Source organism: Miniopterus schreibersii (assembly GCF_964146895.1).
Source record: "Miniopterus schreibersii genome assembly, chromosome: 2".
In the NCBI taxonomy this organism is placed as follows: Eukaryota; Metazoa; Chordata; class Mammalia; order Chiroptera; family Miniopteridae; genus Miniopterus; species Miniopterus schreibersii.
The window spans coordinates 27,397,071-27,423,945 of record NC_138102.1 but is presented as its reverse complement, the minus strand read 5'-3'; the positions used below and the strand labels follow the sequence as shown (position 1 = coordinate 27,423,945).

General features: G+C 45.8%; 1 protein-coding gene across 2 annotated transcripts in view; it reads right to left on the bottom strand.

Annotated features, from left to right (window-relative positions):
- Window positions 1-250: 250 nt before the first annotated feature.
- Window positions 251-26,875, bottom strand: part of CARS2 (cysteinyl-tRNA synthetase 2, mitochondrial) — a 31,550-nt gene continuing 4,925 nt past the window's right edge. The window contains exons 1-14 of one of the 2 annotated variants that reach the window (XM_081127582.1): window positions 26,075-26,091; window positions 25,610-25,727; window positions 18,484-18,555; window positions 18,257-18,362; window positions 15,138-15,221; window positions 14,063-14,192; window positions 10,530-10,663; window positions 7,780-7,847; window positions 5,339-5,405; window positions 3,790-3,928; window positions 2,812-2,935; window positions 1,931-2,032; window positions 979-1,185; window positions 251-449 (exon numbers count right to left, since the gene is read on the bottom strand). In XM_081127582.1, coding sequence (XP_080983708.1) covers window positions 381-449; window positions 979-1,185; window positions 1,931-2,032; window positions 2,812-2,935; window positions 3,790-3,928; window positions 5,339-5,405; window positions 7,780-7,847; window positions 10,530-10,663; window positions 14,063-14,192; window positions 15,138-15,221; window positions 18,257-18,362; window positions 18,484-18,555; window positions 25,610-25,663 — 1,356 coding nt within the window. In that variant the 5' untranslated portion in view covers window positions 25,664-25,727; window positions 26,075-26,091 and the 3' untranslated portion in view covers window positions 251-380. Of the gene's footprint in view, window positions 450-978; window positions 1,186-1,930; window positions 2,033-2,811; window positions 2,936-3,789; window positions 3,929-5,338; window positions 5,406-7,779; window positions 7,848-10,529; window positions 10,664-14,062; window positions 14,193-15,137; window positions 15,222-18,256; window positions 18,363-18,483; window positions 18,556-25,609; window positions 25,728-26,074; window positions 26,092-26,875 lie in introns of those variants that run through there. The other variant, XM_081127581.1, reaches the window with a different exon arrangement.

Sequence of the window (26,875 nt, the reverse complement as noted above, 5' to 3'; positions counted from 1 at the left end):
GGATCCTCTCAGGATAAGGGGTGTCCTAGAAGCTACTGCCGGTTGGCCCCATTCACAGGTCCCACCTGCCTTCCTGTGATGTCCTCTGGGACCTCCATTTAGGACTTACATCCTGGGCTCTGGCTCATGGACACAGGCTGGCTGGGTTATATCACAGGTGATAATGTTGGCTGATTAAGCTGCACTCGAGTCTGTGGCTGTTGGTACTATAAAAAAATCCATTATTTAGACATAGTTACTGACACACCAATAGGATGATATTGGTTTGATTTATTTTAATGTTGACTAAATAGCCACAATGGAAAACTTTAATGTAAAGCTTCTATAGTGACATAAGCGTAGAACCGCATTGTGAGCCTGTGGTTCCACTTCACGCATCCTCAGCTCCCAGGTTTGTGGTCTTCTGACCTCTGACCCAGCAGTTCCCATGTGGATGTGCTGCTCCTGTCCTGGGGGTTGGGGAGGAAAAGGGTCCTGGCTTAGCAGGCTCACTCAGCTCAAGGATTAAGTGGGTGAGATAGTTAGGGCTCACAGTGACAGGACGCACTGCCTACACCCTGATGCTTCCACTGGTCTGGGCTGCATGAAAGGAAGCAGCTGGACACTTAGAAACAGTCACGCTGCTGCCTTCCATTGGCAGGCTGGGGCAGGGCCACTGGAGCAGGAAAGGGGACTGAGCAAGAACACAGGTCTGCTCCTGTGTCCACCCAAGTCCTCGAGTGCACATGCCCCTGGGCCTCAGTGTCCCTCCAGGTTCTGACTCTGACCATCTCCCAGGTCCCCCCACCCTCAGTGTCCCTCCTGGCTCTGACTCCATCCCTTCCTACTTGTCACAGGGTGGGTTTCTGTGCTCACAAGCAGCATTAGCACAGGGGATGTCTGAGCTTTGACACCCCCATGTTTGCGTGATGCCAGCTATTTACACAGCATCTTGGTGGTCATCCCCATTGTCACTGGGCCTTGGTGGCAGTGGCTCACCTTAATACTGATGCCATATGCAGCAAGGTCCTGGCGCAGGGTATCACATGCTTCCAGCAGGGGCTGCCTCTCTAGGAGCTGCTGCCGCCGGGCCTCCCTGGTAGCCTCTCCCGTGGCCAAGGCGAACTGCCGGACCTTGAGCCGGAATCGGACCAGCTCCTCCACCACACTGTGCAGAGTGGCTGAGTTGCTGTCCCCTGAAATAAACTGCACCCAGGTGGAGTGGTGTAACCAGAGAGATCCTGGCAACAGCCCAGACGGCCCTGCCCAGCTGATGGGGTGGTGAGTTCTGCACTAAGCCCATCCAGCATGCATTCTCGGCGCTGTGGGGAACTCTTGGCCAGCCTGGGAAGAGAGGCTGTGAAGTTCCAGGCTGTTGGCAAGTCTCTACTCCTCTCCTTAATGTCTGTCTCACCCAGGCAGAGCTCTCTGATGCCATTCAGGGCACCTACCACAGGCCTCGGAGTAATCTCAGGGGCGAGGCCTAGAGCTGGCTTCAATCCCGAACTCACACTGACAGGCTGGGCGCAGCTGCTTCACGGATGTGCTAATATCTAAAGACGCTTCATTATCATCTAGTTCACTAGGCAGAGTCTGGAAGTCTAAGCCTTATTGACCAATGAAACCAAATCTGTTCACTTTAACCAAGTATTTAAAACAACGTAGACATACTACATGACACACAATGTTTTCACTGGATAGTTCTCAGTGCACAGCTAGAGAAATTTCAATAGGTCAAATGGGATTTAAACTGCTCTCTCTCTCTGAGGATCAAGTCCACAATCAGCATGTGCCCTGACCTGGAATTGAACTGTGACTTCCAGGTTCATAGGTTTACGCTCAACCACTAAGCCAATAAGGACCGTTTCCCCCTTTCCATTAAAAAGGGGGAAACGGTCCTTATTGGACTAGCTAGTAAATATTCCACAACTGAGACTGAAAAGAGGTGTACCTGCCGTCGTTCTGCCAGAGAAATTCCAACAGTCTCAAAAAACTGCTCAATATAGGAGATGATGGAGCCGAACACAGCAGGACTCCTAGGACTACCAGGTTCCTGTGACATTACACAAAGAAGGATCTTTAAAAGCAAAGGACACTCAGTGTAACAGAGCAGAGACCTCACAGTCATTTCTGCCTGTCTCACCTCCATGGGACAAGCCCTGGCAGGAGACACTGGACTAACTCCTGGAGCTGCCACTCACTAGCAAGCCAGATGACCGCGGGGCAGTAACTTAATCCTGCATCCGAGTTCACCCATCCGGAATATGGGGATGTGTTATGGTCTGAACGCTTGTGTCCCCCCAGATTCATACATTGATAACCAGATTCATCCACTGCCCCAGGGTGACGGTGGTATTAGGAGATGGGGCCTTTGGGAGGTGACTGGGTCATGAGGGCAGAGCCTCATGAGTGGGATTGACACCAATGCCCAGAGAAGGGCAGTCAGGGTTCCAGCATAGGGCTTCCTGCCCTATTCCATGTTTTAGCAGCAAACTCAGGTTCCTCAGAGCAAGCAGAAGAGTGACATGCTCCTGTACTAGCAGCCATGGAAGGTCAGCTCTCAGTGTTCTGGGGCCTCCCTGTGCCCCACTTATACCCATATCTACTGCTCTGGGCTCTGGGAGGTGGCTGTCTCTTGCAGGGCCACCAGGGCAGGGACATGTGGGGTGAAAACAGCTTCAGGAACGTAAGGGAAGGTTAGAGAGGCCTGGAAGCCACCAGCTGTGGGAGGTGGTTACCAGAGGGAGTTGGGTAGATGGCATCTGCTCCTTTCCTATGAGGAAAAAACAGCCAAACAAAGCCCCTGCTTTGTGGCTGTGTCCTTGGAGTTACCTTAGTAACCACCTTCAGCTGTCTGTTCCCCTGGCGAATGAGCTCCATGACAGCATCCACCGCCTGGGGCGTGTCAAAGTCGTCGGCCAAGGCGGCCTTCACAGCAGCCTTGGTGTGGCTGAGCCTTGGAGAGGAGAAACCACCTCGTCACTCACTCCCTGGACCCAGCCCGCAGCAGGTGGCCTCCCCTCAGGCACCTGCAGGCTTGTGTCCCACTGCTCCCTGGTAGCAGGCCTCTATCTCCTTTCCTCCACTGGCAGACCCCTCAAGAGCAGTCTCCATGATAGTCATCCTCTCCTTCCCTTCCCAGCCCACAAGGAATCTCAGGTCCCCTTGGCCTTCCTCCTCTCGCGCACTTCAGGTCCCCGTTTCCTGTGGCACTGTCAGGTCCCCTCAGCCCCCTTCTCTCACTCTGCATGTTCTCACCTGCACACCCACCACCTGTCACTGACGCCTCCAAGGCTTTACCTCCACATCTAACTCCCTGCTGCCCATCTTCACTGGTCTTAGCCCCACGTCCTTTGGATTCCCCCCTCTCCAGGCATGGGGAAGGACTGGGGCTGGGCCACCCTGCAGCTGGGTGGGCTCTGGGACCAGTTCTGGCCATTGGGAGAAGCGGCGTCCACATCAGGGCCAGAGTGTTGAACTGCAGAGGCAAAGCCCCTGGAGCCCTCTCTTCCCTCTGGCCTGCGCCCTCGTGGTGACAAGGGCCCCTGTTTGTTACACACTAATAAATACCAGCGGGAAAATCCATCCAGGCACATGTGCTACTTACAACCTTTACAGCCACCCACAGGCAGGGCCCCCTCATTTCACACCCAGTGGAACGGCAAGCTTGCCCAAGGCCACAGAGCCAGAAGGACCTTCACGCCAGCACTCCTGAGTAAGTGGCCTTAGTCTCCAAAAGCCTCACTTCCCCGTAGGCAGCCCCTGCTCAGGGCCCAGGGCTCTGTGGGCAGATCCTGGGATAGCACCCACCTCTCCCACAGCACGTCTTCCCTGATGGGGCCGCACACCAGCTGCCCCTTCATGTAGGCCCGAGCATCCTCGACGAACGCGGCCACCGCCCGGAGGAGGTGCTGTGCTTCCAGCATGGTACTGTCGCTGTAGTCGACGGCTGAGGAGGGGGGAGGTGGTTACCTGGGGTGCCCGCTGAACGTGCCAACACCTGGCAGACCCAGAGTTTCTTCGCAAGGCCATCCTCACACCACTCCGGAAACCCAGCAGTGGAGAAAGGACACAGCTGCTCCCTACCCCGCACCTCCTTGAGGCCTGGACCACGCAGAGCACCAGTCTGTCCTGACTCAGGTGTCTCACCACCTTGGAAGAAACATGGAAAACCTCTCCCAGTACATTTTGGCTGAGGGAGCTCATTCCCGCTGACAGATGGACAGACAGCTGACTCTGGGAACTGGGAAACATCCACTCGGGTACCTGAAGCAGCTCAAAGACCAGCTGGTGCCATGAGGGCTCTGGGCTCAATACTTCAGGAGAGGGAGAGAGGATTAGACATCAGACTCAGTGTTTATATGAAGATATTTAAGAACACATGCTCCCTGGGGGCCAGCCCACCTGAGCCACTGGACATCCATGTCCAGGCCCCCACAAAAGGCACAGCCAGAGTGGTGGAAGTGGGTGGGCTACTCCCCAAGTGGTGGAGGTTAATGTCCTGGGGTATCGTGCCTCAGTACCACGGATCTGGGGGTTCAAAACAGCAATTTATTCTTTTGCAGTTCTAGAGGTAAAAATGACTGGAATCAAAGGTCAGCAGAGCCATGCTCTTTCCAGAGGCTCTAGGGAGGGTCCTTCCTTCTCTCTTGCAGCTTCTGGTGGCCCAGATGTTCTTGGCTTATGACTGCATCACCCCAATCTGGCCTCCCTGGTCACACAGTCGTGCCCGGTGCACAAGGTGAGGAGCCCGCCTGCCCCTAAAGGGCACCAGCTCCTCCTGCAGTGCTGCAGATACAGGTGGCCATACTGCTATCGCCGTGGTCAAGTCAGTGCAGTGCCAGGCGTCCCTAGACCTGGCCTTCCAGGGTGAAGAAGTGACCTGTGGCCCTGGGGTCACGGCACTAGACAACTCCCCAGAGCAGCACACAGCAGTGCAGCACAGCGGGGACTGCCTACCCTGGGTGGGACCCCATCTTGGGGTCCCACACACAGTCCCTGTGTGAGGACAGCCAGTCCAATTCTGTTCATGATGCAGAGAGTGGAGGGCACTCTGGGGTCCCGACTTGTCCAGACCCCACAGAGAGGGAGAAGTGGGGGGCAGACGGGGAGGACTGACTGAAAAACCCATGGCGCCTCCATAAGCTTCTGGAATCTTCTGGCCAAGTGCTGGTATAATGCTTCCTCGGGCTTACTTTCAGAGCCTAAACCTTAGAGGATGAAAGCAGCCACACTAACGAGACTGCTTAGTCCCCCAGCTGGTATTTTGGTATTTGCCACACAGTCGGAATAGCCTTTCCTGAGCTATGCACGAGTAGATGCCGTGGCCATCACCCCCCGGCCTTGCTGCGCAGCTCACCTGACCTGTAGCCGCTCCGCATGCAGAAGAGCCGGAAGGCATCGGGGGAAAACGTCCTCAGGAAGTCCTGCGGGAGAAGCGGGGCTGTAGTGCTTGTCTGCCACATGCATCACTCGAGACTGTATTATTTACTGCAGTGACATGAGCTGTCTCACACACCGAGAAATCGGGAATGTTTATGCAAAGCTTTGCTTTGTTTCCAAGCTCACTCTTAGCACTCTGTCCTGCCATTTCCCTGATGACTGTCCACGTTCTGTCCCTGGGTCTGTGGGAAAGGCCGAGAGAAGAGGCCCGTTCACCTGGGGATCCCGCTCCACGCAGGCACAGCAGGAACCTGCTCTGCTGTTGGCCTTCAGAGCTCTTTACCATGACACAGTTTTCTCACCCGTCATGAGAGGACAGGGACAACCAGAGGTCACCAGCAGTCCGGGAAGCACAGAGGGATTGCGCGCAGGAAGGGGCGCAGGGAGGAGGGACACACAGCTCCCGGCTGTGTGAGGGACAGGGTCCCAGGAGCAGGACGGAGACTGACCAGAAAGCTTGGCCATGATAATGTCCGAACAAGCAAGGTGCACGCTCAGGGTTGGACTGAGGAGCGGAGGCCCAGCTCATTCCAACGACCAGGCTCTGAGGCCCTGAGCTTGACGCGGGCCCCACACTCGTGTTTCTTGAAGAATAAACCATCCTGCATCTGACTAAACATAAGTAAAATAAAAACCCAACTTGTATCATCCTATAGGTTATTACCACAATGTCTACATAAAGAAGTTAAAATTTCCACATTAGAAAGGGTAACATGGAGAAACTTGGGAGAAATCATTAAGACAGCACAATGTTCAGCAAAACCTGTCCGTGGTGGTCAGTGGGAAGTTCTGCATGACTTTAAAGGGCTACGGCACGGGGTGAGGGAAGCTGGGGGAAAGGGCCCAGCCTCACGATGGGCTCCAGTGTGGCCCCAAGAAAGACACTGGGGCTCTGCTCAGCCCTGCCAGGGCCACCCACAGTGACTGTGCCCCTGACTAGCCAGTGCTGGGCACCAAGGGAAAACAGGCTGGGGTAGGACTTTGACAACAGGGAGTCTGAGTAAAAACCAGAACCATCCTGCTCCTTTGTCAAGGATTCTCAGTGAGTAAACGGAGATATTCTCAGCGCTTCTGCACATCTGACCACCCCTACTTGTTCAGTGGTATCTCTGTCCTCCCCTCAGCAACAGTGACCCAGCATGCAACAGCTGGGAGAAAACACCTGGCCAGGACCCTGTGCCAAGTCTGGTCAGGTGGCTCCTTGGTGGGGGTTTAGGGACGCTGTTTAGAAACAAGCCAGACTGGGAGCACCTGCTCTGGCTGCATGCTGGCTTTGGTGCAGGAACTTACACTAAGGGGACAGCTGGGCACACCAGCAGGGTTAGACAAGGTCTGCCTCCTGGAAACAGGTCTCCGGCAGCACCTGGGCTGGCAGCCACGCTGTCCTAACTGCCACTGGCCTAAAGGCCAGTCTCCCGCTCCTGCACAATCCAGTCCCCTGGCCTTCACTGACCATCTGAGGTGGCTCGGCCTCTGTCCCGCTGTTAATCCTCACACACACACCTACACACAGACAAATACAGTCACTGTTCTGACAAATATAGAAAAAGTAGCAAATACAGCAAAATAATAACTCTTGAATCTATGGTGAGTATATGAGTATTTCTTTTAACTTTTCTGTATGTTTGAAAGTTTGTATAAGATAATATTAGAAATTTCTATTAATGGAAAGTACATAAAGATTATTTTGTGAGGAGCACTCCCCTTTTGGTTTATTCTAAATCTGGTGGGAATCGCTTCAGCGGTTGGGTATTTAGGTGATGAAGGTCTGATTACTATCCCTGTCAACTACGTTGGGCATTACAGACCCAAAGACAAAGGCAGATCAAACCTGTCCCAGTGCTCTGCTGGTGCGCCGGTTTGCCACTGGTAAGGAAATCCACACTGCAGTCTGCGTTTCCGCAGCGCAGCGCGAGGTCTCAGGTAGGCAAGAAGCCAGCAAGCAGCAAAACGCAAACCAACCAACCCCAAGCTGCGCCAGATAGGAGGCTGGTGGGGGGACGGGATGGGGGGCAAAAAAGGGAGGAAGGGATCCAGAAAATGTAATTCAAAAGATAAAATTGTTATAAACAGAAGAGGGAAGAAGGAGGTATGAATCTTGCAGTGCAAAAGGAGGCCAAAGTCCAACAAAAAAGCCGGCAGAAAACGGAGGGAAGAGAGACCGGGAAACAGAGAAATACCACTGTGAACTTCCGAGACAAAAAAAAGGGTAATTTAGACCCTGGAAGCAGGAGAAGCCCCTCAGGGCCGCGGGGAAAGGGGGCAGGGAAACGGACTCAGAGGTGCGGTGGCATCTATGCATGCGCCTGAAACAGGTTCAGCAAGCGGGCAGCAGCCAGGCGCCACGGAGCACATTACCTTAATAGTAATGTAGTTTTTCAGTGATTTGGACATTTTTTCTTCTTTGCCTTTCACATGCAAATGTCCTGAAACAAAAACAAATTCATCTGCACTGGGTGGGAAGAGGGGGATGCTCCGTCCCATCTGTAGAGGGGAAGACGGGGAAGTTTCTCCAACAGGTGCCTGAGCCCCAGCGCTCGATGCAGCTGCCCAGGAACACGAAGGAAACAATAAATGCTGTGTTCTCCAATATGCAAATACCCACGTATATGTGGATATAAGATTTCCCCAAATCTTCACCCACAGTCAGCCCTCCAGGAAGATGGAGCCCGCAGCTATGCCGGTTCGAGGGTGTCAGGTACACCCAGCACCACAGCGGGCGATGGACAGGAACCACTGCCGACTCAGAGCTCAGACAAGAACAGGTGAACCGTGACACTCAGAAACAGCTCACACTTTCCCCTTTCCTGTAACTTAGAAACAACGATTTAACTGACTCAACACCTGAAGACATGACAAATCTCTGGTTTTACAAACCAGGCACCGGGTAATAAAAGCTGTTTGCAGATGTTCAGAACTGCAGGGTAGGGCTTGCGGGTCTCTGGGACTGAGCAATTAGATTTTCTGTTGCAAGTGGATTTCCCAGACTTATCAAGACCTTGGCATTATTTCACCCCCATGGATGTGAAAGGCCAGAGGGAAACCAAACCCATGTCGGGAACTTCTCAGTGGGAGCCTGGAATTCTTCCTGGGCTGTATTTTACAAGGTTCACTTCCAAGGGAGGGCCTCTCCTATCCTAACAAGATTCTTCAGCTTTTTCTGACAGGAGTTCTGAGAACTGGTTAAAATGTAGCTTCCAAAAAGAAATGTCACCTTGACTATGCAATACTATATAACGTGTCAGGTACACCGAGCACAATTAAAATTTTTTAAAGTTGACAATATCTGGAAAACAATACATCTGACTAATGAACTCTGTCTTCCATCCATTTATTTCAGAAAAAAAAGTATTAATGTAAAGACACATATATCCCTATGTTCATTACAGCATTATTCACGGTGGCCAAGCCATGGAAACAACACAAGTGTCCTTCACTGTATGACTGGATAGAGAAGACGTGGTACCTATATACAGCAGAATGTGACTCTGCCATAAAAGTGATAAAATACTGCCATTTGCAGTAACATGGATGGATCATGAGAGCACCACACTAAGTGAACTAAGTCAGACGGAAAACGACAAGAACCATATGGTGTCACTCATGTGGGGTATAAAACAAAGTAACAAACAGTCTCACAGTGGAATGGAGAAGAGTTCAGTACTTAACAGATGGCAAAAGTCACAATAAAACACAGCAACAAAACCCCTTTGCCATCCACACATTTAAAGGTAAACAAGACCTGCTGTTTTATGGACACCAACACCTTGTCATTACCTGACAGGCTGAAGAGGCGTCAGTGTTAGTACTGCTGAGCTACCTTTTTGATCCCTCCCTGAAGGGCACCCTGCATTTCATAGTGTTCATAGCAAACCGTAACTCCTCAAGAGCACTAACTGATGCAGTGTCTGCAGAGGGATCAGGCTCTAACTTCCCAGGCAGTAATACGGTGGAAGTAAAATATGGAACCAGGGATCGTCAGGCTTTTGTCCTTCTACTTAGGGAATCTGGCCAGCAAGGCACATCACTGGCAGAAATAAGGTGGATTAGGCGACTGCCCAGTTCTACCCAGGGAAATGGAGTGGAACACTGGAGAGCTCCTATGCCGTCCACAGCAATTCGTCCAGGTTTGTTTCTTTTCAGGCTCCTTTAGGGCAGTACAGAAATGAGTCAGTCATTGCAGAGAATGGAGAAGCTTGTTCCCGGGGCACTCTGAGAGCACACACCGTGAGGGCGGGAATGACACCAGGACAGCTCGAGGGTAAAGGAGACACTGCAGTAAGTGCACCTTGGGGCAAGCAGCCATCAGTTTACTGCCTCGAAGAAAACCCAAGTGAACCCTTACTCCAGACTTTAAGTAAGCAGCCTCCTGCATGTTATAAAGCTGGAGTGTCTCTGCATTTAACACTGGACAAACCTAATTTCCTTAATTCAAGGACTTACAGAAATGGTATTTGTTAATGCACTGTGTTTTAGACATTGATTATCTGCATCTCCCAACCCTATTACTACCAAACACCCTTTATCTTTCTTCACCCCAAATACCTTAGCTGTCCATTCTAAAAAGGTAATAAAGCCAGTTCATCATTGCCGTATGACCTGTGTTATGAATCTTCCCGTGCATCAAAGGAAATTCCAAAACTGCTATGCTCAAAGATGCTGCTTATTTCACAGTCTGCTTCTGAGAAGATGGCTGGTGTTAACCAACTATAGTTTTTGAACAGTGAAATGAGAGACAGTGGTACTAGAAGATGATAGATACATATGGGGACAACATCATAACTCAAAATTGGCACATTCCTAACAATGATTACATCACACTGTTTCAAATTCCTTAATAGTTGTATTAGAAAGAAACTTATATTGAACTGCATTGTAAAAGCTTTTCAATACCCTTCTCATTCATATTTCAGTTCCAAAAAGGCAGGCTCATTCCCATCCAAGGAAGTTCATGTCCAAATGACTGAAATTCAAAAGCAGTTTAGGAGACAACTCTGTTTCTTGACCTATTTTAACTGATCTATGCATTTCCAAATGTAGCTGTTTCACCAAAAAGATGAAATTGACAGAAATGAAATAGAACAAATTAATCTGAAGTCACTACTTACCAGAATGTAGAAAATAGTTTCCCCATTGCTGGCACTGATGAAAGACCTCACATTGTGCGATTTCATTTTCATGATGCGGAAAAGCGAGGTCTATCCCACCTGAGTGGATATCCAGTTGACTTCCAAACACCAAACTGCAAGACACAGCACAGAGCTGTGAATTAATTCAACCAAACAACACATTTCTCCAAACCATGTCTTATATTTAACCTTTCCAGCCTTTGTTGCAAGGAATAAATTAAATAGATCTCAATTTTAAATCAGTATATGTCAAAATTTAACTAATGAAAACAGAAACCTAAATCCTGTTTTTACTTCATAAAACCCCTCATCCACAACTTTCCCTCCTACTAAGGACACTCAATTCATAAAAATCCCTAATTCAAAGCTTTTCCAACTAGTAAAAAAATTTAATTATCTTTGCTTCAGATATATGGTTTTTGAAAAACTTACAAAATTACCTTTTCTTACTTCCAAAAGTTTAGTGGTTTTCCAACTTTAACAAGAGAGACAGAACTATGAAATTAAGAGAATTTTTAATGTGGTTTTTAAAAATTTAACTATTTAGCGTTCATATTTGATAAACGAGGTAACAGAATTCAAATCAATGCACTTCAGCTGTTGGCATTTCTGCTATGATGCTATACATCCTGGAAAGCCTCATGCCCTACAAAACTGCACACTATAACTAAGCAGGCTAAAGGGACAGTGCAACTGGCCAGACCACTCAAAGCTGTGCAACTCTCAGCAGACCGCCTGCGAAAATTACCCGTACCAGCGTGAACAATCCAGGTTCATTAGCGCTGCTTCCAAATCTATTAAATATGCAAAAATCAATTAAAAACACAACAGTCAGTGCAGTGGAAATCCTGGTTTGTGGGGGCTGGGGTGATGAGGCCACCTCCCCCAGCAGACAGCGAGGCTGGGGTGCAGACAGTTGTGCATTTTTAAAAAATGGTTCAAAATAGACATTTTCAAAGGTGCCACAGCCTCCCTGAGGTTCCTTCCTGCTGAAGATTGATTCTTCTACTGGCTCCTGGAGCTCCAGAAAAACCCGCACCTGTACCAGCCACATTTTAGCTAAGTGGTGGCAGAGACACTTGCTGTGGCTCCTCGGGTCGTCTATTATTGTACATCCTCAGCGATGGGCGTTAGAGAATCTTACAGTCCTTGAAATTCAAATGCTCTGAAGAACAGTGTGTGGTGGGAGGGACCAAGATTGAGTAGGAGAGCATAAGGGACCTCCTTTGTAATGTTATTCATTTTTACAAAGATCCGAAGCAAATATGATGGTAAGATTTAATAAATCTAAACTGTGGGTCCACAGTGTTCATTATATTAGTCTCTATTCTTTCCTGTACATTAGACCTATTTTAAAGTAAGAGAAAGCTGAGAAGGAATAAAAGTCTATTTTCATTATTTAGATTTCAACAAAATAAAATACTTAATGGTAACATTAGATTTAAAATTTATTAATGGTTTCTACCTGTGTTAAAGTAACTAATTGAATCTAAAAATAGCGTTTTGTTTTTTACAATCCAATGTATATCTCACATTGCTCTTAAACCAACAAGTATTTATAAATACATATAAGTGGTTATCTATTTGTGTATGACTGTGAGCTGGACATTGTTTGTTTTCGATGAAAAGTTAGTCGCATGCTTCATAGTAACACGAGAGTTTGATGTGGAATTCCTGGGTGTGTTTCTAGATGGGCCACATAGAAATCATCAAAGGTGAGGGCAGCAAGGGGGGATGTGGTGGAAAGGAAGAATGCTTTCTGGGTCTTAACCAGAATGAACACAACCTAGATGACAGGTCATGGAGGACGAGGCTTTTCCATCTACGTGGGGCTGAAAATGAAACCAGTGTGGGGTCGGTACATGGGGCAGAGTGCTCTTATAGGAGGCAATTACCCCTACTAACGTGTACGTTTATACCCAGCCAGAAAATGGCACCACATACAACAACCAATTGAGGGTGACTGGGTTGGTTGATCTGAAAATTTTTGGTGTAGCTAGTAGTTTGCAATGTTTACCTTAAGCATACTTTATGTTTCTGATTTTAAAAACTTATAACTCCACTGTAAAAAAAATTATTATAATCTGATAAGCAAAATGAATTGACCAACAAAATAAGACCCGAGGCATGGAGGCAAGGAACAGAATGACATAGCTGGGGGGATACAGAGATAAACCAAAGAATTTACATACTTATATGCATAGCCCACAGACACTGACAATAGTGTGGTGAAGGCCTGGGGGGATAGGGGCTGGGTAGAGGGGGGTAAGTGGGGGGGTAAATGGGGGACATCTTTAATACTGTGAACAATAAAAATATATATTTTTAAAATTTTATTATAATAAATATCTGCAATAAACTGAAATACATCAAAATATATCAAAATCTATGAGTTAATATGATACTTGAAAACTCTCGCCTCCAGAAACAGGAAATACATACACAAGGTTATTCACTGCAGGTATTTGTAAGAGCAAAATATTGGGAACACCTAAATGCCCCTCCACAGGTACTGGGTAAATGAACAATGGTTAAGCTATACAATACAGCCCCACGGAGCCGAGAGACAAATGATGAAGAGCTCAGAGAACTGACACAAGGGAATTCCCATGACAGACTAAGTGAAAAGAGACAGGACAGGACACACACATACAGAGGGGGCATGTGGCCACAAGCAGAACCATGGGAGTGCCGAAGGAACAGTCTGCAGAGGAGATCTAACAGAAGGTGGAGGAGGCCCCAGCAGAGATGCCAGGAGCAAAAGAGTTGTTTCCCAGAGGCCAAGAAAAAGCAGGGGCATCAGGCTGCCTGTTACTGACCAGGTTACCAGTGACCTCAGGAGACAGGAGTCAGCCAGTAGCATGGTGACATGTAGATGGTGATGAGAGAAGCAAACAAAAAAGAGGGTTGCTGGAGGGGATGAGGATCAGAGGAGGGCCTGTGTTTACGGAGATGCCCAAGACAGAAGCATCCTGAGCATCGTGCTGCCCGAGGTGAAGAGAGGGTGGGAAGGGCAGGTCGAAGGCTGAGGAGCCAGACACGTGGACACTGGGGGTGACACTCCATGGGATCTGATCCAGCTTTGAGGGTGAGGGTCTGTGGACTGAGAGAGCAGGTACGAGGAAGGTGGTTCAGTTCCCTGTCTCTGAGGGGCTCTGCCCTCGCCCAGGCCCTCAGCTGCAGGGTGCTGCCTAAACCCACCTCTGCACAGAGATGAAGGCGACCTGGAGCTGGTTCGTAGATGGTGGGAAATCAAAAACTGAACCATAAAGCAGCCTTTCCTACCAAAAAGAACAAGTGCTGATGGAAAGAGAAACAGGCCATGTTTTCGTTTTGCTTCCCTTCTTACAGCCGGTCCCATCTGAGCGCTAAGCTTTCTTCGCAAACTACCTGCTTCGTCTGCACTGGTACGGAGACCAAACTTGCCCCGCCTGCGCCCTCTACTGACCATGTAAGGCATTGCTACCGCTTTCACAGCACAAACGCACCGAGTCCAGGAAAACCTTCCTTACCTTGAGATGGTAGAACATTCGATATGCCAGCCAGGTCTTCCGTTTCCCCAAGGAGAGGGCCAAAATATCTCCTGGGGTTTAGCTGCCTTCCACAGGGCAAAGTCGCTGGCATGCCGCTTGTCAGAATCACCTGCCAATAACAAATGATTGATCAATGGGAGAGCCTAGAATGGACAAACCAACCCCAAATCATCACGAAACTGAAGCACTTTCCAAACAGTCTGTTCCTTCTATAAGTAGCCTCACATTTCTCATTCATATGTTTTTCTCTTTCCCCACATGAGGGCTGGAAGGACTACTACTAAATACTTTTACCTAAAATATGCCAGTAGCATGAGGTCTATCAGCAGTGAGGACAGTTTCAGTAAGCTGAATAATGGAGATTTCAAACACACATACCACCATGCTTCTTCCTGAAGGGTGTACTGAACTGAGCACTCTCATTCTCGTGAGAAAGCTGTATTTATCAGTAACTGAGTTTGAGTACCTTTTCCAAAAAAAATAAATCATATAGAGCGAAAAGGAAAATTACCAGAATACCAATCACTTTCAAAGAGTAAAGAGACTCAGAAAGAAAGGTTAGGTTATTGTTGAAGGTCATACAATGAGCCAGTATTGGGCTCTCTTTACATTCTAAAACTTGGAAGCAATCAGTAGGTTAGTGGATAAACTGTGGTACGTCAGATAACGGAATATTACTCAATGCTAAAAAGAAATGAGCTATCAAGCCTTGAAAAGACATGAAGAAACCTTACATGCATGTTTCCTATGTAGGAACTACCTCCGAAAGGAACCATAAGCATGGGCAAATGTGCTGTCTCCAGGGAGAGGAGCTGGAGGACCAGGCAGAAGTGGGGAGAGGACATGTCATATACTGTGTGAAAACCTTTATACTTTACAGGTTTTCTCTATTTGAAAAAATGAAATGAAATTTAAAACTCAGCTGTGATCAACTGTCAGACAGCATCACCACCTCTGAGAGAGTAGGGGGTCTTGACTGAGCACTGGGAAAGCAGAAGCCGAGTCCATGCTTCAGCCCCCCAGACTCAAGACGGGGCGCTGAGGGCCTACCCACCTGGCTCTGCAACAGGACCAGGAACCACACCAACGAGCTTGCCGTACTTGTCTCCTCTCGACTGCAGATCAAAGTAGACGTTGCCTGTTTTGTAAAGGTAATTATGATTTTATCATTTCTCGGTCTTAAATATCAGTATCTATATGAGCTTAATCGCTAACAAGTAATTAGAATTTAAACACAGACTATGGCATCTGGCCCTCATTTGACTCCCTTTACTGTATTTTAAGGTCAGAATTACCACCAGCAGCAATATTTTTTAAAAGCATGCATTTGGACACATCATGAATGTCTGGATGTAAAAGTAAAAACACACAGTAAGTTCTGCGTCAATGTTGAGTCAATTCTTTTTAACAAGAAAAAGGAAAAGTGAGTGTTACCGTTGGCCTCCGTTCAGCTCTGGGCTTTGTATTACACACTGATCAACAAAGAAGCCCTTTCCTAACCAGATACCCTCCAGGACTGTCTTTTTACTTAGGTTACAAACATCTCTGCACTCAGGCATCCCTGTGGCTGTCCTTCCACTGAGGTGCATATAGTCTACGTTTTTAGACTGTGAGGGTGCAAGATGACCTTCGCCGCGAGGTCACTGCAGAGCCAGGGCCAGCCCTTGCTACTTCCAACTATAAACTACAAAGAGGCAGTCGGGGTAAGTGGTGTCGGGACTGGAGCTCCCTCAAGAAGACAGTCCTGACCTGGACTCATTGGGGCTGCTGGGAAACAGACCCCAGGTGACTTGGTTCTGCCTTCCCCCTCACAGTCCTACCTCTTCACTTGGGGCTACTGAGCTCTATGACAAGCTGGGATAAACTGGGGAAAATAGGAGAAGTACTGTGGAAACAAGTTAGAATGTAAACAACACTTGAAAATGCTTTAAAAGAGAAAGAAACTGTTCCCTTTAATGGAAGAAACATTTTCCCTGTACCTTTGCTTATGGTATCAATCTGCTGAACAAATAGTTCCTTCACAAACAGTTCAAAGATCAAATTACAACCAAGCTTTGTGAAAATGTCACAAAGTCCAAATTAATGGAGTTTCAGTAAGTGAAATTTATTTTAAATTAACTGTATTTGTTACCAGTATTAAGATTTACAATAAAGCATAGCAATAAAACAAACAGCATTTGTTCCTAAAGCATGCTTGATGAGAATCTCTGAGCAGCTCAGGAACACTAATCAGTTTATCTGGGTTATGTGTCTTATTTCACATTACATGATGGCAGGAAAACAATTCCTGTAGTTCTGGAGCCAATTCCAGGTTCACTCACCTAAGCCCTTTAAAACAAGTTTTTCTTGGAAACAAAATCTAAAGATAGTTGCCCTAGCCGGGTTTGCTCAGTGGTTAGAACATCAGCCCACGGACTAAAGGGTCCTGGGTTCGATTCCAGCCAAGAGCACGTACCTCGGTTGCAGGCTTGGCCCTGTTCAGGGTGTGTGCAGGAAGCAACCAACTGGTGTATTTCTCTCACATTGATGTTTCTTTCTCTCTGTCTCCCTTCCACTCTCTTTGGAAAGCAATGGGGAAAAAACTATATCCTCAGGAGAGGATTAAAAAAAAAAAATCTAAAGATAGCAAATAAGATAAAGTAAAAGACTGCAAGTCCTGTATGCATAGGCTACTGAGAAAGGCAACACGTTTCCACGTGCCAGTGGGCCCCTTGCGTGTATCTTCTGCTCTCAGGTAGGACCATGAAAGAAAGGTGCTCACAGTCCAATAATCCCTATAAATCATGCCGATGACCATGCTTTGTACTTTGTTATTGACTTGCAACAAGCACTGTAGTATCCCAACCCTGAGCTAGGTATTCTAGTGGGTCATTCGCTAAAAGCCAGAGGTTTTCCCGGTCCAAGAACTGAAAAACCGTGCATACATTAACAACAAGCTGAAGTGGCATATGATGGGCTGCCAAGTGGTATGGTACAGATATCAAAGCTGAGAAGGTGAGTTCGCTTTCAGCTATGGGTAGTAAAGAAAACTTCCTGGGAGAGAGAAAGTAGGATTTAGGTTTGGGAAGACTGACTGGAAAGGAGTAGGCGAAGCTGCAAAACACCAAGATGCCAATCTTCCTCCCTGAAGCCACCAACCAAACAGCAGCAGCTCCTAAACCAACTAAGCTCTACTACAAGGAAGCGGTCACACAAATCCAGAAGACAAGGTGTTCCGTAGACAACTGGCCTGGTCAGTCTCTTCAACAAGTCCATATAGAGGGGAACAAAGTGGGGACTGTCTTAAAGAGACGGGACACAACCACGTGCAGTGAGCGACCTGAATTAGATTAGGATGTGGGAAGGTGGGGCACAACAGGGTAAATGTGAATATGCAAAGGACAGGGGATGCTACTAGGAAACTGTCCAGCATCTCAGCTCTGATAATGACATTGGGGTTACATAGGGTCAGGGCTTTTATTCGAAAATATGTGCTGAAGTGTCAGGATGTCCACTGCCTTCTTTCATCGGTCCGTCAAAAGACAGCATACCCATCCAAGGAGGTGCCTGTCCAAGGGCCAGTCTTTCACAAGGGAGTGGGCCTTTAGAGGTGCTGCCATTGTCCTCAGCTTTTTGTTATGAAAAATTGTAAACAAAGTTGAAAGAAGACTCAAAGTATACCTGCACACCTACCATCTAGAGGAGGCGTGGGGAACGCCTGGCCTTCTGGCCCTGCCCAGGCCTTACCAAAGAGAAGCAGTTCCAGCCATCACATTGGTGGTGAGTTAATTAAATGTCTGACCAAATATAGCAGGGCTAATTTTTAAGTGATAATTTTGTATGGCCCCTGTATGATGTTATAAATATCCAAATGGCCTTTGGCAGAAAAAAGGTTCCCCACCCCTGATCTAGAGCAACAATTGTTAGCATTATGCCATATTTGCCTTGTCTAGACTAGCTCTCCAGATGGTCAGCTCTTCCTGTGACCATGGAAAGTACTTTTTAAAAGAACTGATGCAAACGTTTTTGCAAAGACAATAACCGTAAGAAAACCTCACAAGATTTTCACTATAGGAATCACACCGAGAAAGACAGTAAAACATTCAGCATGTTCCAACAACCCATAAATATGTGTCATTTCTCAAAGTCCTGTCAGTAGTACCCAACAACCTGTGTTTATAACCCAGCCCCCACCTTTTGCTGTTGAGTAAGCATGCCCATTCGCAATTATTCCTTCAATGAAAGAAATGATCTGAGGAATATTCTCAGTCACCCTCAAGTACACTGTGGGTGGGAGAACCTGAAAGAGAGCAGAAGAGAGATAACTGTTTCCACAGTTCAAAAGCAAGTCAGCCAACTGGCCTCCATTGTTCAAGCTTCTTATCTTTACGGCAAGACGAATCAGCAACACCCTACTTTACCTTCAAGGCTGCCATATCTTGTTTAAAATCTTCTTCATAGAGGTTGGCAAGAGAAGCAGGTGATATCTTCATCTGCAAGAAGATTAGGTGAGCCTATTAGGAAATCTGGAATATTCACAACAGAACCACACAGGGGAACCACATGGAGGCACCACCGGCTCCAGGGTCGGGAGGGCTGGGCCCCGTCATGGCTTGACCTCAGTTTGGCATGGTTGCTCACAAAAAGGGCATTTAATTTTAGGCATCAGACTTAATCTAGTAGCTTAGCTAGTCAAAAAGGTTTTGTTGACCCTGTTTTCTGGTTAGAGAGAAAAAAGAAATAATGTCATGATTTCCCTCATATAATTCAAAACAAAGACAAAAACATACAAAAAGCTTCTGTGTTTTTAAAAAATATTCTTATTTTTATTGATTTTTAGAGAAAGAGAGGAAGGGAGAAAGAAGAAACATCGATTGGCCACCTCTCACATGCCCTCTACTGGGGAGCCCTGCAACCCAGGTATGTGCCCTGACAGGGAATCAAGCCAGCAATCTTTAGGGACATGGGACGACATGCAACTAACTGAACCACACTGGCCAGGGCACCTCTATTTTTCTAGAATGAGCCAGATCAATCTATTGTATATAATAACCAGAAACTTGAGCTCCTATATAATACCTTACCCCTCAGGAGGCAAAAGTAAACAAGTCAAAAATGTATTACAGAGGAAATCTCTACGAAATATTTGAAAGCAATGCAGCACAAGAAAATAGGGACTGTGATGGGTACTCAATCCCATGGGGCCATGGCTGGGCTCCTGAGGACAGGCAATACCCTGTCACAAGTGGACATCAAATTCTGAATGTAGGGTATACGGGGCATTTACCTACAGCCCCAGATCTAGAGGGGGCTGGCTCACAAAACTAGGCTCACAAAAGTATTTGTTACTTTTCAGCAGAAACCACTCCAGGACAGAGCATGACACATCGTGAAGTTATGAGACTAAACACAGCTTCATAACTGTTGAGCCCGTGAAGTGACCCGTGAACCACTGGAACTCACCCAGCATCTGTGGCATCGGCTTCGTGCTGGATCCTCTCCCCTGCTCCTTCCCAGCCCTGAGAAGCAGGGCGTCCATTTTATGGGGGAGAAATTTCAACTCCAAATGTTAAGAAACTTTCTCAAGTGAAACAACACCTTGAACCTACCTTCGTCCCAGCCCAGGGCCCTAAAATAGCAATCACCCTGGAAAACAAGACCAATGAACATTTACTGAAGAAAGAAATCTGGTGAACGATGATGTGTTGCTGCCCAAGTGTTTGGCTGTATGGTCTTGGGCAAGACAATAAATCGCTTTGCCTTAGGGTTTCTTTGCAACACAAAGATAATCCCAGCTAATTCAATGTGCAATGAGAAAGCCAATGCTGTGACTGGAAAAAAATGACATTAATATCACTATTAAAGAGACAAAACACCTAGCACCCACACACAACTGGTGATCAGTACGTATCGGTTTTTTTCCCGGGGTGTAGCTTTGTGGCAAAGCTGACCTCCTAAAAAAGAAAGTTAACTTGTCTATATCCAGAGGACAAAAGACCAAACAAACAAAAAAGCTAAAAATACTGTTATCTTTCATTTTAGAAGTTTCAAATACTATGCGGATTGCTTGCATTTATTTATCTGTAATTTCTGTTTCCTGCACAGGAAACTCATTCCCAGGGAACTGGAATGACATGAAGGGACCAGCCTCCCTCGCAGGAGGCAAACACCATCACCAGTTGTCTCAGGAGCATGACCATGGTCACACATGCATGTGCATCCTCTCCTTGAAATGCAGCACCTTCCACGCGTGGCCTGCACTGGCCTCCTTCTCTGACGACAGTGGTCCTGAACTGTCCACGCAGAGCACAATGACCACCACCTGCCTTTCAAAGGCTGTCTGCATCCCGTCCCAGGATTTCATGAACTATTCACCAGTCCTCTCCGCTTACCTTCCCATCTTTACTGAGAAACACATGAATACACACATCATTTCCCACAGGGGCAAATACATTTCTACACTATAGACCGAGATGTAAAACCACTGATCAAAAATGTTTGCTAGCTCCTGGCCGGTGCCTTCTGCGGGAGGTGCACCAATCCGAACCTGACCTGCAGTGCACGCAGGGGTCTACGTCCCACACCCTAACCCGCGCAGTGCCAGAAGCTTCCAGATTTTGTCAACATGACAGCTGAAAAATGCTTTCTTGTTGTAATTTTAATTTGTACTTCTCTTATTTTTAGTGAGCGTGAACATCTCACGTTTACAAACTATCTGTACTGAATGATTTGTAATTACCCATGCCCACTCATGTTTCCATTGAGTTGTAGGTCTTCTCTTACTGATCTGTAGAAAGTATTTTTATATAAAAGTAATTAACCTTTTATCTCTGATATGAATTTCAATTTTTTTCCAGTCTTTAAATTTTATTGTAGCCTGGCCGGATAGCTCAGTTGGTTAGAGCATCGCCCCACTACACCAAGGTTGTGGGTTTGATCCTCGGTCAGGGCACATACAAGAGTCAACCAACGAATGCATAAGTGAAACAACAAACTGCGTGTGTGTGTGTGTGTGTCTCCCCCCGTTCCTCTCTCTCAAATCAATCAATAAAATAAACTTTATGGCATGTAGAAAATTTTATTTTAATACTTACCAATATACTTCTCAATCTTTTCCTACAAATAGCTTCTGGGTTTGAAAACAAACTTAGAAAGCTTTCTCCAATATGAGGCTATAAAAAGTGCCCCAAGGTTCTTTTAGTAATCTGTGGTTTCATTTCTTTTATATTAAATCTCTGATCTGACTCAAATTTGGTTGTGAGGCATATATCCAACTTTGGTTTATTTTTCCCCCCAGATGGTTACCCAATTGTCAACACTTTTTACTGAGTAATTCATCTGTTTCCCATTGATCTGAACTATCATCTTTATCATAAAACAAATTTCCATTGTTTATTTTATGTATTTCTGGACTTTCTAGTGTGTTCCATTATCTGTCTATTGATGTATCTATCTCTACAACAACCTTTAATTTCACAACCTTCGCAGAGACAGAAAGCAGACTGGCAAATGCTCGGGGACAGGGTGGCAGGGAGGGCAGGAGGGAGGGATGACAAGGGTGCAGAGGAAACTCTCGGGGGCAATAGATGGAGATGTTCACCATCTCAACACTGGTGATGGGTTCACAGGTGTGCAAGTTTTATCATATTGTACGCCTTGTGTGCACTATATGCAGTTTATTCTACCTCAATAAAGCTGTGTAAAAAAAAAAGAATCTATGAAAACAAAAATGGTCCATAGCTTTTAAAATACATTTTAATATTTGGTAGGGCTGCTCCCTCTTCAATCTTCTTCTTTTACAGACTTTTCCTGGCTATTCTTGCTTTTTTGCTATCCCATATAAACTTTAGAATCAATATGTCTAATTCTAAAAGGGGGGAATAATATGGATATACACATACACACACATTCTCTCTCTCTTAAATGACTTAAGTACAACACTGCCTGAACAAGTGACCCATGTGGTCTCTCTAGCTCCCATGACACAACCCTAGAGGACGTGGCTCAAAAATGTTCACGAGTGACGATGAATTGTAAGAGGAATGCCACCTATTGCTGGCCTTGGGGGAGAGAGGGAGAACTATATTCTAAAAGTAAAAATTTTTAATTAAATTTTTAAGCAGCTGATCACAGCTGCTCTCTTTCACTTTCCAGAAAACAAACTGTAGGTGGTTGTAGGTGCTGAAATGGGGTCCTCGTCCTTGTTAATTCTGATTATTGTCCAGCTCTGCCTTATTATCACCCATCATTTCAAGTCAGCTGGCTCCCTGGCAGGAGACCCTGCTGGTCGGGACCTCAGCCCTCAGACTGAGTGTCCAGCCGTCTTCCTGGAGAGAAGGGCAACGTAGGCCAGTGTTTTGAAGCACAAAGAGTAACTTTGGATTGAATCACTCTGACACATTTATTATGACTTTGGTTAACACAAAATGTGACTGGCAAATATACCATGCCCCTTTAATTCTTACCCCCAAAATCCTCTGGTGGTTTTTATCCCTGACAAACTATAAAACTGTGCCAAAAATTTAAGTCAAGGGAGTGACTCAGAAAAGTATAGTATTATAATTTAAACTATTTTAAAAGCAAGTGTTGGAGCAGAGGGCATAAAGGATATCACCATCATTAAAAAAGCTTGCATTAGAGAAAAAGAATAGCCTTTTTGCTAGATACTAAAAAACAAACAGGTTTTTTTCACAGCGGTGTTGTTTCAGATACGTGGTTTACCATCTTAAAGATACTATTTTGAGAACAAAAAACTATTCACTGCCATGTTAGCATTTTGCTGTGTAACCAATATGGAAATTTTCAGGTGTCAAAAATTAAACACTTTTTATTTTTAGGATCTTTAAACCAATTCTACCAACTTTTCATATTCTAAGTATTATAAAACTTTATTAAAGTAACAGCCTACGCCTCCTGATGGTATCTGTGAAATCCTCCAAATACCTCCCCTTTCTTCCTGCATTTACTGCTGCCCCTTTTCCTGAAACCTGCCCCTCCCTGGACTCCTGGCTCTCCACCACTCTGCTGACCACCCGCAGCCCTGCCTGACCCTCCCAGCACATCCCCGTTCTTGTCCCTGTCTCCCACCCACATTCTTTCCCACTGCACCCCCCAGCCTGACCAGTCTCCAGCTTCCCACCAGCCACACTCCCATGACTTTCAGGTGGACATTTCCGCCTCCAATTTTGAAGATCCTCAGCAGACCCCAATTCACCAAGGGCAGGGACACATCTGCTCTATTTCAGGTTCCGCCTGAGTGCGATGACAGATGAAACACTGACCTGCTCACCTTCCTTCTAACAGACCTGCATTTCCAAATGCCACCTCTGCTGCGGTGTTACTTCAAACTGCTCATTCCCTCACTACATCACAGATCACTAATTTCTTTCTGTCATTTCCATCCCAAATCCAGCCAGGGAGGTCAACTTCAATCTCAAACCCTGTCTCCGCCTGTGAGAAGAGATAATGCACCACACCCAGCAGGACGCTGTGGGGTCAGCTGTTGCAGACACACAGCAGGCTCTCTTGCTTCCCACCATCACCTCCCCTTCCAGATCTGCCTTTCACTCACCCCCGTGGCCGTGTACATATGTCACAACCTCGCCTCCAGAGCCTTAAGTGGCTAGACCAGGGTGGACATATAACCCAGGGACACCAAACATAGGAGCGGGTAATCTCTGCATCCCTATTATCAGGGCTTATAAACTATGTCACACACAGAGCATCTGTCTGTAGGTCCATCTGCCTAACCAGACACAGCTCCAAAAGACTAGGAACTACCTTTCCTCACTTCTCTGCACAAATCCAGGCACAAGTCTGACTCCAGATGTTCAGTGCATGCTCGGGACCAGTTCTGGAAATGGAAACTGAGTCTACTGCAAGGGACCATGACACACTGACTAAACTACACAACAAAATAGAAATGGGAAACCCCACCTCTCTAAAATGAACTAATCTTAAGGAGAGTGACAAAACTTATCAGATAAACTGCTTATCCTTGAACCAAGTGGTTACACTTGAAAAAAATATTTATGGAAACAAAAAAGATAGTCATCGTGGCCACTGTTTTTAACAGCTAGAAATAACACAAGTAGTCAATGACAGGGGGGTGTAGGGGAACTGCTAAATAGCCACCCATGGTGGAATGCCATCTAGTCACTGAAAAGGCCTATCAGTAGGAAATAGGAGGATGTGGTTTCTACAAAATAATTTTGACAGAAAATAGCAGAATATGGAAGTAACCTAAGGGTCCAAAAACAAAGATGGTAAATTATGATATGTCCATATGATGAAATATTATAAGGTTATTTTTAAACGTTCAAGAATATAAAAACATGGACACTCAAAATTTAGTAAGTATAAAAAAAATATTGTAGCCCTGGACACTGTGGCTCAGTTGGTTGGGCATTGTCCTGTGAACTGAAAGGTTGCTGGTTTGATTCCCGGTCAGGGCACATGCCCAGGTTCAATCCCCAGTAGGGGGCGTGCACAAGGTAGCTAATGGATGTTCTGCTCTCACATCAAAGTTTCTCTCTCTCTCCCTCTCCCTGCCTCTCTCTATAAAAATAAAAATATTTAAACTAAACAAAACAAAAACAGACTATAAAACAATACAAAGCATAAACTGGTTTTCTAAAAAAATATTATATACATGTACATACATTCTGTAAAATAACAGGAATGTAAAGTACTCAACATAATTTCTTCTGTAAATTAGATAATTTAACAATTATTTATAGCTCTTTAAAGATAATTGTTAAAGTTGCTAATTATAAAAAGCAGAGCCCAGCCGGCGTGGCTTGGTGATTGAGTGTCGACCCATGCACCAAAAGGTTACTGGTTCAATTCCCGGTCAGGGCACATGCCTGGGTTTTGGGCTTGATCCCTAGCGGGGGGGGTGCAGGAGGCAGACGATCAATGTCGATGTTTCTCTCTCATCGATGTTTCTATCTCTCTCTCTCCTCCTCTCTCTCTAAAAGTCAATAAAACATATTTAAATTAATTAAATAAAAATAAAAAGCAGAAAAGGTGAAACTTTAAAAGTGGACTTTAAAAAATATAACTATCCATATATAACTATTAATTTAACTCTTCATTAGAATTCTCCCACCTGAAACTTCCTTTAAATGTCATGTGAGATATAAAAGAAGTGCCCTGTTCACTCCTAACAAATGAGAAAATTAAACCTTATGCGAGCTAAATTTCCCTAGCCCAAAAGTGGCCTTTTGACTTCCTCTGTAAAGACGAAGTAAGGTATTTATCTCTGAGGCTGAGGGACCAGGGAAGAGATTACAGATTCAAGTCAGGAGTCCTCCACAGAATGAGGCAATTCATCAAAGGCTTCAGGGACCAAAATCAAATAGACCTGAACTTCCTTCACCAGGACAAAAAGATGCCTCTGATTACCTGTCAGAGAATACCCATTGGGCCAGGCGTGGACAGTAAGATGGGAAAAGTACTTGCGAAACACAAATAAGAAAAACTGTCACATAGAGCTCAGAACACTCACCAATCAAATTACCAACCCATATAATCTTCAACACTTACTTCATTGGCCCTTTTAATGATCTTATCATCCACATCCGTAATTCCCATCACCATGATGATGTTGCATCCAAAAACCCGGGTTAGGATCCTTCGAATTATATCAAATCTAACATATGAGCTGAAAGAAAAGAAATGTTAGGGTGTCTTTAATACACTGAGTCACCACTTCGATCTTTAAAAAAGAGTGCATTACATTTTAACACACTGCTGCCTAACTTTAAGTGTGGGATATAATTGATAGTTCAAGTGTAGCAAGAAAAAGGAAAATATTTTTCCTGACTGGTCCACAATGGTCCTCACAAGAAATCAATACAGGTACTGCCTCAATTTCAGGATACATGTTAGCATTTTTGATTTTAGAGTTGTTGTTCAAGTAACTTTACATCTATTTAATTGTATAAAACTACTCACAATACAATATTGTACTAACATAATACAGGCAGTTAAAATACTGAGAGCATTTACCATTCTTCATGTTCTCCAGTGACTATAATGTTTCACTATGACAAAACAGAAGTAAATAACAAATAGTTACAAAACAAATACAATCCAAAGCTGTATAAGATTACTCCTAAGAAATGTGCACACTATTATAGAATATTAAAACACCAGCTCAGCCCTAGCCAGTCTGGCTCAGTGGTTAGAGCGTTGGCCCTTGGACTGAAGGGATCCAGGTTCAATTCTGGCCAAGGGCACGTACCTCGGTTGCAGGCTGGATTCCTGGCCCCGGATGAGTTGGGGCATGTGCAGGAGGCAACCAATCAATGTGTCTCTCTCACATTGATGTTTCTCTCTCTCTCTTCCTTCCATTCTCTCTGTAAAGCAATGGAAAAAATATCCTCAGATGAGGATTTAAAAAAAAAAAGAAAAACAAAAAAAAACAAAAAAAAACACCAGCTCAGCCCTAGCCGGTTTGGCTCACAGGTTAGAATATTGACCCAAGGACTGAAGGGTCCCAAGTTCGATTCCAGTCAAGGGCACCTACCTGGGTTGCAGGCTCCATCCCCTGCCCTGGTTGGGGCTCCTGCAGGGAAGGCAACCGATCGTTGTGTCTCTATCATGTCGATGTTTTTCTCTTTCTCTCTCTCTTTCTCTCTCTCTCTCTCTCTCTCTCTTTCTCTCTCTCCCTCCCTCCCTCTCTCCCTTCCACTCTCTCTGAAAAGCAATGGAAAAAATATCCTCAAGTGAGGGTTAACAAAAAAATTAATTAAAAAATATATATATATAATCGGTCTTTAAAAACAAAAAACCCCACACCATCTCATT